At 41.7% G+C, this 17,771-nt stretch overlaps 1 protein-coding gene across 1 annotated transcript in view; it reads left to right on the forward strand.

Annotated features, from left to right (window-relative positions):
* ANKRD42 (ankyrin repeat domain 42) overlaps nt 1-14,036 on the forward strand; it is a 63,528-nt gene extending 49,492 nt beyond the window's left edge. Inside the window, exons 11-13 of the mRNA XM_077776191.1 lie at nt 6,844-6,970; nt 10,153-10,294; nt 13,903-14,036. Of these exons, the coding sequence (XP_077632317.1) occupies nt 6,844-6,970; nt 10,153-10,294; nt 13,903-13,989 (356 nt within the window). The 3' untranslated portion in view covers nt 13,990-14,036. The remainder of the gene's footprint in view (nt 1-6,843; nt 6,971-10,152; nt 10,295-13,902) is intronic.
* The last annotated feature ends 3,735 nt before the right edge of the window (nt 14,037-17,771 follow it).

Here is a 17,771-nt window from a genome sequence, read left to right on the forward strand (position 1 = left end):
TTGGATGCTTAACCAGCTGAGCCATAGAGGCACCCCTGCAACTTTTCTGAATTCATTTATTAATTACAATACAGTTTTTATAGAGTCTTTAGGATTTTCTATGTATAGTACCATGTTATTTGTAAGTAGTGTCAGTTTAATTTCTTCCTTAATCAATTTGGATGCCTTTAATTATCTTGTTGTCTGACTGCTGCGGCTAGTACTATGTTGAACTAAAGCGGTGAGAATGGACATCTTCATCTTGTTCTTGATCTTAGAGGGAAAGCTCTGAGTTTTTTCACCATTGACTGGTGAGCTAGGAGTTTGTCATTTATGGCTTTTTACTACATTTAGGTTTGTTCCCTCTAAACCCATTTTACTGAGCTTTAAAAATCACGAATAGATGTTGAATTTTGTCAAATGGTTTTTCTGTGTTTATTTAGATGATAATATGGTTTTTATCCTTTGTTTTTTTGATGTGGTGTATCATGTTGATTGATTTGAAAATATTGAACCACCCTTGCATCCCAGAATAAATCTCTTATCATGGTGAATAATCCTTTTAATGTGTTGTTCAATGTGACTTGCTAATATTTTGTTAAGAATTTTTGCATCTATGTTTATCAGAGACATGGGCCTGTAGTTTTTGTTGTTGTTAGTTGTTTGTTTTTGTAGGGTTTCTTTTTGGTTTTAGTGTCAGGGTAATGCTGGCTTTGTTGAATGTGCTTGGGAGTTTTTCTTCCCTCTATTTTTGAGAACCGTTGGAGGAAAATAGGCATTAACTCTTGTTTAAATGTTCAGTAGAATTTACCTGTGACTTCATCTGGTACTGGACTTTTGCTTATTGGGAGTTTTTTGATTACCAGCTCAGTTTTATTACTAGTAATTGGTCTGTTCAGATTTTCTGTTTCTTACTGATTTAGTTTTGTATTTTTTTTAATGTTTATTTTTATTTTGAGAGACAGAGGGAGGAGAGAGAGAGAGAAAATGAACGAATAAACAAAGGAACATGAGCCTAGAAGGGGCAGAGAGAAAGCAGAGAATCCCAAGTAGGCTCCATGCTGTCAGAACAGAGTCCCATGTGGGGCTCTATCTCACCAACCATGGGATCGTGACCTGAGCTGAAATTAAGAGCCAGATGTGTAACTGACAGAGCCGTCCAGGTTGTTTTCTTCCTGATTCAGTTTTGAAAGTTTATATGTTTCTCTAAATTTATCCATTTCTTCTAGGTACTTTGCTGGCATGTCATTTTTAATAGTATTCTGTTATAATCCTTTATATTTCTGTGATGTTGGTTACCGTTACTTCTCCCCTTTCATTTTGAATTTTACTTGTGTCCTCTCTCTCCCTCTGTCTCTTTTTTTTATGAGTCTGGTTAAAGGTTTATCAATTTTACCTTTTCGGAGAACCAGCTCTTGGTTTCATTAATCTTTTAAATTTTTTTTAGTTTCTGTTTCATTTATTTCTGCATCAATCTTTATTATTTTCCTCAGGGTACTAACTTTGGGCTTTGTTTGTTCTTCTTCTAGTTCTTTTAGGTACATATTTAGATTATTTATTGAAATTTTTTCCTGTTTCTTGAAGTTGGCTTGTTTCACTATCAGTCTCCCTCTTAGAATTGCTTTTTCTGCATCCCGAAGATTTTTGACTGTTGTGTTTTCATTTTCATTAGTCTCATTTTTTTTTCTTTTTAAATTTCCTCTTTGATTTGTTGACCCATTAGTGGTTTTGTAGCATGTTGTTTAGCCTCCATGTGTTTGTGGGGTTTTTTTTTTCCAGTTTTTTTTTTCCTTGGGATTTATTTCTAGTTTCACAATGCTGTGGTTGAAGGAGATGATGTGATTTCAGTCTTCTTAAATGTATTGAGACTTGTTTTGTGGCCTAATATGATCCATCCTGCAAAATGTTCCATGTGTGCTTGAAAAGAATGTGTATTCTGTTGTTTTTGGAAAGAATATTTTGTATAAACCTGTTAAGTTCATTTGGTCTAATGTTTCATTGAAAGACAGTGTTTCCTTACTAATTTTCATCCTGGATGATCTATCTATTGATGTACATGGGGTTTTAAAGTCCTCTACTCCTAGGAGCACTGGTTGGCTCTGTTAGTAGAGTATCCAACTCTTGATTCCAGGGTCATGAGTTCAAGTCCTATGTTGGGCATGGAGGCTACTTAAAAAAATCCTCTACTCTTACCATATTATGTTTCTCCCTTACACCTGTTAATATTTGCTTTATGTATTCAGCTGTTGCAATGTTGAGTGCACAGATATTTACATTTATTATAGTCTCTTGACCTATATTGACCTGTTAAATATTATGTAATGCCCTGTTATTCTCTCATTAGTCTTTATTTTACTTTAAATGTTTATTTATTTTGAGAGGGAGAGAGCACCTGCATGAATTGGGGGTGGGGCACAGAGAGAGAGAGAGAGAGAAGGAGTGAGAATCCCAAGCAGGCTCTGCACTGTCAGTACAGAGCCCAATGTGGGCTTCATCCCATGAAATGTAAGATCATGACCTGAGGTGAAATCAAGAGTTGGATGCTTAACTGAGCCACGCAGGAGGTCCAAGAGTCCAATTCTTGGTTTGTCTCTCTTTTTTTTCCTCCTTTGTTTTTTTGTTCTATAAATTCCACATATGAGTAAAATCATACGGTATTTGTCTTTTTCTGATTCATTTACTTCACTTAACAGTATACTCTAGCCCCATTCATGCTGTTGCATATGGCAGGATTTCATTCATTTTAATGGTCAAATAATATTACATTGTATATATACATATACTACATCTTCTTTATCGATTTATCGATTAATGGACACGGGCTGTTTCCATAATTTTGCTATTGTACATAATGCTGGTATAAACATAGGAGTGCATGTATCCCTTTGAATTAGTATTTTCGTATTCTTTAGGTAAACACCCAGTAGTGTGCTGAATTGTAGGGTAGGGTAGTTCTATTTTTAATTTTTTGAGGAATCGCCATACTGCTTTCCACAGTGGCTATACCAGTGTGCATTCCCACTAACAGTGCATGAGGGCTCGCCTTTCTCGTCCTTGCCGTCTTTGTTTCTTGTGTTGTTGATTTTAGCCATTTTGACAGGTATGAAGTGATATCTCATTATAGTTTTGATTTGTATTTTTTGATCAGCTTCATGTGCTTGTTGGCTATCTGTATGTCTTCTTTGAAACAATGCCTATACATGTCTTCTGCAATTTTAAAAAAATATTTATTTTTGAAGAGAGAGCACAAGCTGGGGAGAGGCAGAGAGAGAGAGGGAGACACAGAATCTGAAACAGGCTCCAGGCTCTGAGCTGTCAGCGCAGATCCCAATGATGGGCTTGAACTCATGAACCATGAGATCATGACCTGAGCTGAAGTTGGACTCTTAACCAACTAAGCTACTCAGGTGCCCCTCTTCTGCCCATTTTTTTTTTGTTGTTGTTGGATTATTCATTTTTTGGGTGCTGAGTTTTGGATCATTGTGTTTTATTGTCATTTTTTTCCATGTATTTTTAAATTTATTCTTTGATGTCCTCGTTGACTCATTCATTGTTTAGTCGCATGCTGTTTAGACTTTGGCTGGCCAGGACTTTGGCTGAACGGAGGTCTTGGAACCCTGTCTGCTGGTGCTCTCCCGGTGCCATGGCCAGAGCAGAGGTGGGTGGAGGCTGGGTATTCTCAGGACTGCAGATGCCGAGGGTGCCCTGGCTGGACAGCTGTAGCGGAAGTGAATATGGCTCAGGGCTCTGTGCATTGAAGGCACTTTGGCAGGATAGCTAGAGCTGAAGTGGATACAAATCAGAGTGTCCCAAGGTGCTTAATTCAGGGGGTTCCCTGCTGATTGACTAGAGCCAAGGTAGATGCAGTCTGGGGGCTTCTTGTGCTGTGCTGAGGATGCCAGCATGGTAGGGACCTCAATGTTACATGGCACTTTGAGCCTGTGTCACCATGGCAAGATAGCTGGAGCTACAGTGAGGGCAGACCAGAGGCTTTTGGTGTGAACCTGAGGCCTGCCTTGGTGGGATTGATGGGGCTCTTGTGGACGAGGGGCCCCAGAATTACTGAGGGGATAGGCTGGCTATGGGCATCAGACCCTGTGTCTATCTGTGCTATCAGGGTGGAGTGGGAACGTGAACTGTGCAGCTCGCCAGCCCTTCTGATTCAGAGAGAGTTCCAACAACTCCCCTGCTGTTTGGTGGGGTTCTAATGATGGTTCCTTTGTATTCTAGTTGCTTCCTTTAAACTTTGACTATTTTTCTGTGCCTCTGGGCAGATGAATCTGCTCCTGGTTCCTTCCCACTGTAGTTTACAACACCAGGAGTGGGAATTCCCTTCATTACCATGTCTCTGTCTCTCTCGCTGTTCTCTGTGTGGCCTCTCCATATTCTGTTGTGCAGAAGCTGTTCAGTCAGCGTTCAGTTCTTATTCAGGAGCAACTGCTCTATAATAGGTATAGATTTGCTCTATAAATAGGTGTGTCCATTGGACTGGAATCTTGAAGAAGTTTTAAATTTTGAAAAAGTTAAATTTATCTACTTTTTAATTTTCTTGTTGGTACTTAAATTACATTTTGGTGATTGTTTCGGGAAATAGCAAGAACTTAGATCCTCAGAGAACGAGTAGTTGATTTTAGACTTTCCATTTACTTCTGAAATTTTTTGTGAAAGAGATATTTGTAAGAGGATCATTGTCAGTGGGTCACAACATTTTGAAAAGATTTTTTAGGAAAGACCAAGAATATGAGTAGAACCATTTCCTATGTAGTCTTAAACTCTTGCCGTACAGTGAAGTTCACTGGTACCTACCTAGCTGGGATGGTTCAGCTAGTGGAGTTATGAAACCATGGGCCATTTTCTTAATTTTATTCCAGAGCTGGACCCGAAGGACAAGACGGCCCCTTCTTGGGACACTGGGTTTTGCCAGAGCACCTGTAGGGGGCTGATTGGATTTCTTGACATCCACAATTCCTGGAACTGAACCTCAGTTTAGAGCATTCTTTAGTAAATTATAGTTAGGACTATGCCATCATAGAATCCTTTACCCATTTGAAGTTTGACTCTTGACTCAACATGCCTGTCACATGTCATCTAGCCTCCACTGAGTCACCTTCAGTGACAAGATACTCATTGTTTTCCAGGGTTCCCATTTTCAGCCAACAGCCTTCTTGTGAGGATTAAAATGTGCAAGGAACTTGGTGTAGTGTCTTGCGTATCACAGGCACTCCAGAAATACATAATAGCTCGTACTGTTTTTGTTGAAAAGCTTCTCCTTAGTTGAGTTAAAAACCTCTCTTCCTGGAGCTAATCTCATTTAATCCCAGCTCTTAACTCTGATGACCCCATAGAACAGCTCTTCCAAAACATAGCCTTTGGATATTAAAGAATTATATGAGCTAAATAGCCACAGTTCTTTTGATCTTTTGTAGCCTCTCTTTTCTAAAATTCTCTCCACTTGCTTATTGCTGGTTATAGTGGTTTCCAAACCTGTCTGCCCACCACATTGTCTGAGGGGCTTAGTACCAGTACCTGAAGTTGTAGGTCTGGTATGGGGCACAAACATGTGCATTTTTAAAGAGCACCCCGATTCTGATGGATGCAGCTTGGAACCTGTGGATCTATAACCTATTAAGAGAGAAATCCGCGTGTTAAGTGTTAGGGAGAAGAGGCTGTGACTTGCCAACCTGGTCCTGTAAAGCTGGGTTTTTCAACTTCTGCACTATTGTTATTTTGGGCCAGATGCTTATTTGTTGAGGGAGATTTTCCTGTGCATTTTAAGATTTTAGTTTCATCCCAAGCCTCTAGATGCCAACAGTCTGTTCCTTTCCAAGTGTGACCAGCAAAAATGTCTCCAGATGTTGCCAAATGGCCTTTGGAGGACAGAACCATTGCCACAAGGATAGGAAACAATGTTTGGGGGGGGGGGGATCTGGATGGTTCAGTCAGTTACACAACTAACTTTGGCTTAGGTCATAGTCTCGTGGTTCGTGAGTTGGAGCCTTGCATCAGGCTCTGTGCTGACAGCTTGGAGCCTGGGGCCTGTTTCAGATTCTGTGTCTGCCCCTCTCTCTGCCCCTTCTGCACTCACACTCTGTCTCTCTCTCTCTCAAAAGTAAACATTAAAATAAAAGAAAAATCAGTTTTGGTAGCTAGATAATAGCTTCAACAGAAGCTCTCAAGAATTCCTTCCCTCAGTATGCTCTTGCATAAATAGATATTACAAGTGACTAATGACCAAATTAGAGGTCCGTCTCTCCTGGGTGGCTCAGTCGGTTAAGCATCTGACTCTTGATTTCAGCTCAGGTCATGATCTCACAGTTCACGGGATTGAGCCCTACGGGGGCTCCTCGCTGACAGTGTGGACCTTCCTTAGGATTCTCTCTCTCCCTCTCTCTCTGTCCCTCCCCTGCTTGTGTGCACGCTCTCTCTCTCCAAATAAAGAAATAAACTTAAAAAAAAATTGGGGGCCTGGGTTAGATCTGGTTTGTTTTAAATAAATCAAGCATATTTCAGTTTTTCTAATTTTCTTACATACAGTAGATTTTGCGTGGTCTCGTAATACACCATGAATCCTAGAAACTGCAGTGTTCTTTAAAGCTGCCTGTTTGTAGCATTAATAACCATAGCAATTTGATGCACCCTTCAATAGCAGGAAAAGAAACCTCCAGACAGGTATTTCACTGCTTGTTCACACTAACCTTCTGTTACTGATCTTTATCCTCTCTGTCTATGCCCTCTCCCCGACACCCCCTCCCCAGAGTGCTGAGCACTGGCTCCAGGAGAAGCATGTGTTTGAGGACCAGCATCCTGTGAGCATATGAGCTGTTACCTGTCTAAACAAGGTTTCTGTTCAACTTTGTCTTGCAGTGAGAGCTTATAAGAAAATTGTTGAACTGAGACACATGCTGGAAATTGCGGAGAGCAACTATAAACACTTGGGAGGGATATCAGAAGAAGATCTAAAGCAGAGGAAAGAGCAGCTTGAGTCGGAAAAGTAATGTCCTCAGAACTATTATGCTTTGCTTTTGGTTCCCTTTCTCAGTGCCGTTTGAGGGTTTGTTGACAACTTGTTTGTCCATCCTCACCAAAGGGTGTAAGGTTCCAGCCAGTTTTTCTCTTAAGCTCCCAGATGGAGAAGATGTTAAGATGATCTTTAGTTGTGGTAAAATGCACATAACACGGAATGTATCCTCTTAGCCATTTCTAAGTGAACAATTCAGTAGTGTTAAGTATTTTCACACTTTTGCACAACTGGTCTCCTGAACTCTTTTCATCTTATAAAACTGCAACTCTCTAAAGACTTTTTTTTTTTTTTTTGAGGTCACACCTACTTTGAGCTTAGCAGCCAACAGTCTCTCTAACCATGCCTGTCAAATGGGACTGAGAACTCGTAAATCTGAGACCCGGTCCTGTGCTCCCTGACTGTCCTGCCCCATCAGAGAATGTGGTCGTGTCCAGGGGCAGTGAGCGGTTGCAAAGCTGGCCTCACCCGTTGCTGCCTGTACCCTGAATCGCCTCTCTGCACATTCGGTGCTGCTGGAATAGAGGCTGCCTCATGCTCACTTCCTCCCACCGCCTCTCTGCTCTTCTCAGTGGATGGGGAACAGAGGGAGACGGGACAGGTGCCTCTCTCTCTCTCAATCAAAACATGGGTCCATAATGAGCAGCACACATGGACTCTGCTTTCCCTGCCCTTTTCTTTGCTTGAGTCTCTCTCCCTCACACTCTGAGGACCTGCTGCCTTTTCCCCCACCCTCTTCTCTCTGTAGCCTCAGAAGCCCGGTAAATATAAGCAGAGTAATGTCTTAGTCTTTGATAAGGATTAATGTACTACCTTTCCCTAGGTACCTGGGAATTTAAACTGAAGTCAAAGCCGTAAGCCCAAATACCGTTGTAGTGGGATTTTAGACACTAGGAAGCAGTAGCAGACCAAAAAAAAAAACAAGATTGCTTTTTAATTAGAGGTTTTTCTGGTATCTCAGCTGTTAGCTGCCTCTACATTGATTAAAAGTGTCTGGAGATGTAGAATATTTTTAGTACGGCCTTTTGCCTTAAGAGCCTGGCTGAAAGTCCTTGTAGTGTGGGAAAGTACTTCACACTGGAGCATTTTTTCCCTAGATGATGAGCTTTTAAATTTTGGTTTTCTTTGCTTCCCTGCTAAGGTAGGTGAGAACTTTTGCCGCTGCTTGTATTACTTCTGGGCACTACTGTGCTGGCTACTGGATAAGCTGATTAGATACATTGTTTCACACAGCTTTCACAGGGCCAGGAGCTATTTATTGTCTTATTAAGTGAATGGGAAACCAAGACTTAATATAGAGGTGAAGTGAGTCCCGTGAAGTCAACAAAGGCAGGACAAAGGATGGGAGGTGGAGTCCGGATTTGAGCCTATTTGACTCCAAACCTTTTATCTGAGATGACTATAATTTTAAGTCCTTAATGGAACTTTTAACCCTAATATTCACATTTCACTGTAAAATGGTTATACTCTTGATGTGATTTTGAACAGATTCCCCCCCAAAAAATTGCTTCAGCAATTTTTTCAGCAATACTACTACCAAAATGTAGTTTCATGTCAGCTGAGACAGTGTCTTCTGAGTGAGGTCTAATTCTTCTGTAGTAATTGTTCCCCACTTTGAGTACATCTTAAGACTTTTTTTTAAGTACAAACTCGTGCTTTTAGGTCTAATGGGAAAGAAACACTGCACAAATATTCGTTTGAGGGATGTCCTTTAGATTTTGTTCTCATTTTTTAGCTAGATGAGAGTCACAATAGAGCATAGTACCAGTGGTGTTACTCTGCCCTGGGAATGACTTTCGTTTGCTGATTGATTCCAGGTATCCACAGTGGACATTCTTCTTTCCTATTCCCAGTGTTAACGCCACTCACTTCCATACCAGAGCTACTACCAAGGCTCTTAGATGGCCCTCATAGGAACCTGACATGCCACCCAGCCTGCTTTGGAAATTCTGTTTCCCTCACCATCCCTCAATAAGGTAGAAAAATACCCCGGTTCAGGTGTCATCATCTCTTGTCTGGACTTCTTTCAAGATGTTCCTGCTATGTGTCCCAGCTTCCTGTCCCTGCCCCCTAATTCTCTGTCCCCTACAGTCTTTTACAACACGGCATCCAGAGTTCTCATGTTAAAACCTAGGTCTAATAAATCTCACACACTGTTGACTGAAAGAAGTCAGGCACACAAAAACAGGTAATACACAGTTTCACTTATAAGCATAAGCACAGCTAATCTAACAGGATAGACATTCAGAATGTGGTAGCCTATGTGAAATGAAAATTGCCTGGGAAGGATGCGAGGGAACTTTCGGAGGCAATGAAAATATTCTATATTTTGGTAGTGGTGGTGATTACCAGGCTTACACATCAATCAAAACTCATTGAATTGTTCAGTTGATATTTGTGTATTTTACTCCAGCTGTAGATCATTAAAATATACAAAAGCAAAACAAAAGTCTAAGATCATGCCGTTTCTCTGCTCGGACCCTCCCTCCAGTGGCTTCCCACTTCATTTGGAGTGAAAGCCTGGATGCTTGCTGTGACTTACGAGGCCCTGCTTGTTCTGGCTCCCCTTTGCCTCTCTGACCTACTAGTCGTCTTTCCTTTTGTACTTTAAACTGCTCCAGCCACACTGGCTTCTGGGTTTCTTCCAGTTCACCAGTCCTACTGCCTTAGGGCCTTTGCACTTGCTATCCCCCCTGGAATGCTCTTCCTCCATATGTCTGTGTGGTTACCTCTCTCATTTCCTTTAGGACTTTGTTCAGAAGCCCCCTTCTCAGTAAGGCCTTCCCTGGCCACTGTGTCTGCAGTATTAATCCCCTCCTTGGTGACATTTTATATTACTCTTTCTTGCTTTAATTATTCTGCCTTGGCATTTATCACCTTCCCCCACACCGTATTATTTACTTGTTTCTTTACTGTCTGTCTTCCTCCGCAGCGAAGATAAGGCCCAGGAAGGCAGATCTGGCCTGTTTCGCTCACCAGTGTACCCCCGGTGTCTAGACCAGTGCTGGCTCACAGTAGACTCTCAGTACTACCTATTTGTTGAATAAATTATTTCCTTGTTTTATTTGCATAAATACAATGCATAGATGCGTTCCGCTGTTGCCAAAAATAATTGGGGTAGTTGATACTGGAGACTGAACAACTTTTTTTGATAGGACGATCAAGGAGCTGCAGGGCCAGCTGGAGTACGAACGGCTGCGCAGGGAAAAATTAGAAGGTCAGCTGGATGAGTGCCGCGCAGAGGTGGATCAACTCCGGGAGACACTGGAAGGGGTTCGGGCCCCCAGCGTTGCTGTGGTTGGTGTCCTCTTAACACATTTCTCTCTCTCAAGAAGTAGTTTATAAGAGGAGCTAAGAGTCTAGGCTCGGGTTTGAATCTCGGTTGCAACCATTTGTAGTTTGGACGAGTCATTTAACCTCTCTGTGCCTTATTTTTAAGCCAGAGAAAATAATTTATACTTTCTAAAGTGTTGTAAAGATTGAAGGAATCTATCTCTCTATGTAACTATGTGTATAACAGTATAAAACTTCATATGCACACACACTTACTTTACATAGATACTGGCTAGTATAGCATCCTCGGAAGTATGCAGTGTTATTGTCTGTGACACAAGGAAAAGAATATTTTTTATTGTTTATTTTTGAGAGAGAGAGAGGAAGAGAGAGGAAGAGAGAGGGTGCCAGTAGGGGAGGGGCAGAGAGAGAGGGAGACACAGAATGTGAAGTAGGCTCCAGGCTCTAAGCTGTCAGCACAGAGCCCGCTGCAGCGCTCAAATTCACGAACCGTGAGAGCATGACCTGAGCTGAAGTTGGATGCTTAACTGACTGAGCCACCCAGGTGCCCCGAGGAAAAAATATTTTTTTTATAAGCAAACTAATAATAATTCTCAGACAGCTGGAATCTGTTAAAAATATTTTAACATTCTCAGTAGCCAGAATAATGGAATGGAATTCATGTAAGAAAGCTTCAGCTCCTCAAAAGAAATTTTTAGTATTTGTGCTTTCAAAGCGAGCACATCCTCAAAAGCAGCTGGAAGAGTAGAAAGGAGCCAGTGTGGGAGGGGTCACAGTATCCCTTTGTTCAGCTTGATTGCAGAGTAGTAAAAACGAACATCTGTAATGCTTCACCTTCACAGAGTTCTTTCATGGGTTAGCATGTCATTTGATCTGCCCTCATTTAACGTGTGAGGAAACCGAGGCTCAGAGACTTGAAGTAACTTGTCTGAATTCACACAGCTAATAATGGTGAGATCAGTATTCAGTCTCTAGCTTTTGATCCCATAGCTTTAGCTCTTTTCATAATTCCCGGCTAGAATTATGAATCTGGAAATCAGAACATGGCTCTAAAATCTAGAAAAATGGCTTAGAGTGACAAATAAAAAGGACAAACATGTAGGAGGAGGCTGAAAAGAAATGGATATGAGAAACGGATACAAACGACAAATACAGAAAAGCAGCTAGAATATAGAAAATAGAGCGAAAGTGACAGCAGGGGACCCACGGTGGTGCCCGTATCGGGGCCCTTTAGTCTCAGAGCAGAGCAGGCAGAAAGGACACTGGGGAGACTCTGACCCTCACTTTCTCCTGTGGGTGAAGACAGCCTCGATGTGGCCCTTGGGGAAGCGCAAGTGACGCAGGGTTCCTGTTTTCTTTCCACAGGGAAATGTTTCCTTCGGTCATTGTGGGTGAGGTAGTTCTAGTCCAGACCTATATTGTCTCAACTCTGATTTATAAGAAAAACTGCCTGGCTTTTTATTTTGCACAAACTTATCATTAGTTTCTTTAGTAACCACTTTAAAAATATTAGCACAGGTGGTTGTTATAAACTGTTAGAAACAGGGCAGTAGTTCCTTCCCACACCAAGTCCAACTCTCCAGAGGAAGCTACTGGTAACGGTTTGGTTTGTCTCGGGTCAGACAGCATTCTGTCCATCTACAAACACGTATGTGACTTCTCTGCATGCACACATCGACACACCTCCACCAGCGCTTACTTTTCCAAGAGAGAGAATTAATTACAACCCATTCTCTTTATTTCTGCATCACCCTTAGCCACTGTGGGAAACTTCTGTGTAGAGAGGCCAGCCTGTGCGGTCACGGGGTGTTGGCCGGGGGACCTGAGGACACACACCTTTCATAAACTTCCCCCTACAGTCCAAATCCTGATGTTCCTCCTCACCCTGCGGCAGCAGATCCGCCACCTCCGCCTCCGGGCGGCACCAGCTCCTAGATCTTTTGGGGATTACCCAAGCTTCACCATCTTTGAGTCATTCCAAATCGATTCGTCTACCTAGAAAAAAAATTTTAGTAGCTATTTTAAATATTATTTTCTTACTCTGGAACATCTGTTCTCAGGCGTTGGGCTCAATTCCATACGACACAGCACATCCTTCCTAAAGCTCTGCTCTCTAATAACCACGTGGTTTTCAGGAGAGCAGACTCCGGTCACTGTACTGCAGGCCCATCGTCTTTTGCAGACCTGCTTTAGGTTAATCGAATTTTCGTAAATGAGCAAGTGTCATCAACCTCTTATGACAGCTACAGTCCTGCCACTGCATCTTTTCTGCAGAAGCTTCTGGGTCTTCAGCTGATCTTTGAAATGGGGATAACACCTATCTCACTAGGTTGTACTGAGGTTAAGTGAAACACTGAGTGGCAGTACTGAGGTATTTTTATCTTGTAGGATTCACAGGAATATATCCACACTTCTTCATATCCTTTTCTTTTTCCTTCCTTTCTTTTCATTTTCTGTATTCAAGCTGAATAAACATCATCAGTAGGTAAATAAATGTGTGGAACCCTACGCGTGAGAGTAGGAATTCGTTTATTTGGGAGTCTAAATATATAACGTATAAATAAAATGAACTTTCCATTCAGTCATTTAAATAGATTCTTCAAGAAATTCTGACTAAATCTCCTGCCACCTTCTGGTCAGGACCTATGATTGCATTCAGCCGTGCAAAACCATCTGTAATAGACTTTTTCCCTGCAAAACAATCTGTAATAGAATAATTTTTATCCAGGAAAAAATTTCTCAGGGTAGTTTCTCAAGATCGTTTGACGTATGTAATGCACTTAAATAGTTTTTGATGATAGTAACAACACCAGCAACTGGTTTTGATAATAGTGACCATATTTATAGTGCAAGGGTGTGGGCAGGCACACCCGGGGGAATTCGAACTCTGGCCACGGGCTCTCCCCACGGACATGTATGTGCCTTGTGCACTTCTTGGAGCCCCTGCATTCAGCTCTTTCCTGACCAGCTAGGTGTAGAGCACTTTTTGACTGGGAGAATTATTCATAGATGATTAGCATCTGCTGAGCGTCACTGTCTAGCTCTCTCTCATTCCTCCTTGTGGCATTAAGTGAATCTTCTGTGCTAGGTCCTGAGAATACTGTGATGGGTGAGAAATATTTGGAAACAGTGGTGGCAGGCAGAGTGGAGAGGGAGACAGGGCAGTAGAAGGATGTTGTATGAACACAGAGGAAGGGCTGCAGTAGATGTGGAATGGAAGGAATGGAAGGAACCGGGAGACGTGGTTCCTAGCACTACCGGGCTTGCAAAGAATCCAGACAATGACATTCTAACACTGTGTGTGTCCTGTAGCAGTACATTGAGAAGTGACAGGCTAAGAAAAAAGCAGAAATAGAGCTATGCTCTTTTGGGGATGTACCAGGCAGAGCCAGGACTGGTTGATTTCTCTAGGTGTCTCCTACCTAGTCCAGCACAGTATGATGGACTGATACTTCAGATTTGAGAATTTATTTATACAAAATCCTAGAAAAATTTTAACGCAGAGTTGAAAATAATAGTATAGTAAAATTTCTTCTATTGGAACAGATAATGTAGAAGGACGAAACTGTGTCTATAGCAGATCTCTCATTTGGCTCTTTTTTCCTTTGTAGGAAGAGGAGTCTTCTGAGTCAAGCAAAGATAAGAGGCGAGTGAAGAAAAAGGTGTCTTCTGGGGGAGTTTTTGTGAGAAGGTACTAATCAGTGAAATAACTTTAAATAAACTTGATTTTTCTTTTCTTTTTAAACTGATGTAAATGTAAACCCATATAAATTCTCTTCAGTTACATACTATCCCAATTCTGAAGGCAGAAATATAGAGTATCAAAGAGACTGCTAAAGTTGCATGCAGTCAGCTGTACTCTCCCTCCCAGTATATACTTTTATACATTTATGTAGGTGAGACTCCACATTTATGAGTAATTAATTTTGCAGGTATTCACACAAAGTTTAAAATAAAAGATGGTGTAGTCAGTAATCAAAAGAAATGTAGACATTAAAAATTATGGGAAATTCTACATCTTTACAGTAACCACCAAATATCTCACTCAGGAAAGTTTTACATAAAATGAAAATCTGTTCTTGTAGAAGAAAAAAAAATTCGTAGTATGCTTGCTAAGAATACCTATTTAAATAATCCGTCTTAGAATTCAACCATTGTTCTGTCTCTCAAGCTTTATAAGAAAGCAACACAGAAATGAGGCAGACTGGACAGGATAAAAACACATGGGTTTTTTTTTTTTAATTTTCCCTCAACATTGCTGACCAAAAAACCACCACAGCATTTCATTTCAGTTCAGACTTCATTCCCTCCCATCCTACCTCTCCCTGCTTCCTCCTTGATGTAGCCGATCTGTAATGGTCGTGGGGCAGTTGTCTAGATCCTGCCTCTCTCCTGAAGAGCTGATTGTTGGCTTTGGGCTTCCTAGGCAGCTGCTTTCTCACCATTCACCAGAGGCCCACCCGTGGGTTCTGGCATGTTCTTTACGTGGACGCTAAAGGCCATTCTGACAGTTGCCTTGACTGGAGTGTATCTGAGCGCTAAGATCAGGCTGATCAAGGGTTTGTAAGCCAAGTGTTAAAAAATGCCTAACCCATCCTCTTGATAAACCTTTAGAGTCATTAGTGTTAGTTTCTCTGTGATTTCCAATAGGCCTTCAATGTATAATAAAACATTTATTTGGTACTTATTGTGTGTGAGATCTGTGCCAAGTCCTTTCCACATATTATCCCTAAATTCTTACCACAGCAGGAGACAGGTATATTTTATAGATGGACGATGGATTTGCTCAGAATCGCACAGCAATGTGGAGAACTCTAAGCTCGGTGGGGAAGCTTCAGCATCTGCGTTCTTGACCACCACTGGCATTCCCAAATCCAACATTTCTCACCTTCTGGGACTACACACAGCCTTACTTCTTCCTTCCAGCCTGGTGACCCTGAAGCGAATGGCAACTCTGTAAATAGTTTGTTATACTTGCTCCAGTTTTCTCAGGGCCACATCTCTAGCCTCTCTCTGCAGCAGTGAGGTAGGAAAGAACTAGAGGAGTGTGCTCATATAAGCGGGCACCCTTGAGGCGGAGGTTCCCTGGCTGCCCCCCACCACCTGTCCTCCTTTTCTTCCCTGCAGTGTTAGGATATAACTGGCTTGTGGCTGCTCAGGAGAAGGACTAACTTCCCAGTCTCCTTGGCAACTAAGACACCAAGTTGTGGCCAACAGAGTCTGAGCAAAAAGGTGTGTATAACCTCAGGGTCATGCCCTTCAAAGGAAAGGACATGTGAAGGAGAGCGACAGCAGGAAGGGTAGAGCAGTAAGATGAAAAGGATCTTGTGCCCAGAGACTACGAAGCTGGCCTATCAGCCCTCAAATGCTTACACTTGGACTGAAGGTAAGCAAGGACAAAATCTCTTTGTTCTATAAACCACTATTATTTTGGGTCTTATTATAGTTAAATAAAGATTGTAATATGATCCTCAATTTATACGTATTTAATCATAAATTGCATATGTGTACTGTCGCGGGTGCTGTTTCCAGCACAACCAGTTCGTGGATTTTCTGGACACCACCCGGATGTTCAACAGTTCATTTCTGACATTACCCAGAGTTAGCACCAGATTTCCCAACGATGAAGAGCTCAGTCCCACCACAATGCCCCCACTTCAGACACCCTTTTGCAAGTCCCAGGTTGTCATTGGTACTTCTGACTGACTAATCAATCAGTGGTACGTTTGGAGGTTTCCAGAACCCTCTCCCCAGGTTCAACAATTTGCAAGAATGGCTCACAGAACTCAGAGAAACGCTTTACTGTTAGTTTATTAAAAAGGCTATGTCTCAGGAACCTCCAAATGGAGGAGACTCAGGGGGCAAGGTATGGAGTGAGCGATGCGTGGGGCTTCCAGGCCCTCTCCTGTTGTGCCTCCGGCACCGATATGTTCCTTGGGTGACCCAGCAATAACTTACCTTGAACCTCCAGCTTCTCTCCTGTCTTGTCTTCCCTTCCCCAAAGGTTGAGGTGATCTGGGAGTTTGGGGAGGCTGAATGTTCTACCCTCTAATCATGCCTTGGTCTACTTGGCAACCAGACCCCATTCTGAAGTTACATAAGGGGTCCCAGCCACCAGGCATCTCAGCATACAAACATACTCTTATCATTCCATAGATTTGAAGGATTTTAGGAGCTGTGTGCCAAGAAAACAGAAAGCAGCTTGTAATTACCCCTATTAGGAAATTGTAAGGGTTTTAGGAGATCTGTGTCAGGAACTGGGGACAAAGACCAAATATATATTTATTATGCCAAATTATGTTAATGAAACACAAAAATAGAAGTGAAAAAGATGTTAAAGAGATATAAGGAGGAATATTTTTTTTAAGTTTATTTACTTAAAAAATTTTTGGGGGGCGCCTGGGTGGCTCAGTCGGTTAAGCGCCCGACTTCGGCTCAGGTCATGATTTTGCGGTTCATGGGTTCAAGCCCCGCGTCGGGCTCTGTGCTAACAGCTAGCTCAAAGCCTGGAGCCTCTTTCGGGTTCTGTGTCTCCCTCTCTTTCTGACCATCCCCTGTTCATGCTCGCTCGCTCGCTCTCTCTGTCTCTCTCTCAGAAATAAAAAACATTAAAAAAAAATTTTTTTTTAATGTTTTTTATTTATTTCTGAGAAAGAGAGAAAGAGAGACAGTGTGAGCAGGGGAGGGTCAGAGAGAGAGGGAGACACAGAATCTGAAGCAGGCTCCAGGCTCCGAGCTGGCTGTCAGTGCAGAGCCTGACACAGGGCCCAAACCCACAAACTGTGAGATTATGACCTGAGCCGAAGTTGGACGCTTAACCGACTCAGCCACCCAGACGCCCCAGAAAGTTTATTTACTTTTTTGAGAGAGCAAGTGAGCACCTCAAGATGGCTCTGCACTATCAATCAGCGCAGAGCTCAACGCAGGGCTTCAACCCATGCATGACAGCATGACCTAAGCCGAAATCAGGTTTCAACATTTTATTAGTACATAAATGACAACCACTAAGTTGAGTGTTGGTGACCATAGTTTTTTTCACTGCCTCATTTTTTCTATTAAAAAAAATACTGCAAACTTTTATATATCTATCATCTAAATTCTTTAAGACTGATAAAATGGGAATTTTAAATGTGATTTGCTTTTCAAATACAGTGAAGAGTTTTTACTGACTCAATTAGTCCTTCTAAAACTCTGCCTGATCTAATTTGTCACCAAATGGAAGTTCACTGAATTTAAGGGGATCCAAAAAAAACCCAAAACATCCTTCACTTTATGTAATAAATCTAAGATGAGTTTCTAAGAAGCATGGAAAAATGGGTTTTTGTGAATCAAAAAATTAAAAAGTATATGTAATAGAGCTCAAGACATGGCAACTCTTTAGACTTCATAGTGTCATATAGTTGCACTAGGGTACAAATGACTTTAAAGTTTATTGTTTTAATCCACTACCAAAAAACCCCAATCTCTAGTTCTATGATAA

The sequence above is a fragment of the Crocuta crocuta genome, unplaced genomic scaffold, assembly GCF_008692635.1.
Source record: "Crocuta crocuta isolate KB4526 unplaced genomic scaffold, BGI_CrCroc_1.0 scaffold332, whole genome shotgun sequence".
NCBI classification, from domain to species: Eukaryota; Metazoa; Chordata; class Mammalia; order Carnivora; family Hyaenidae; genus Crocuta; species Crocuta crocuta.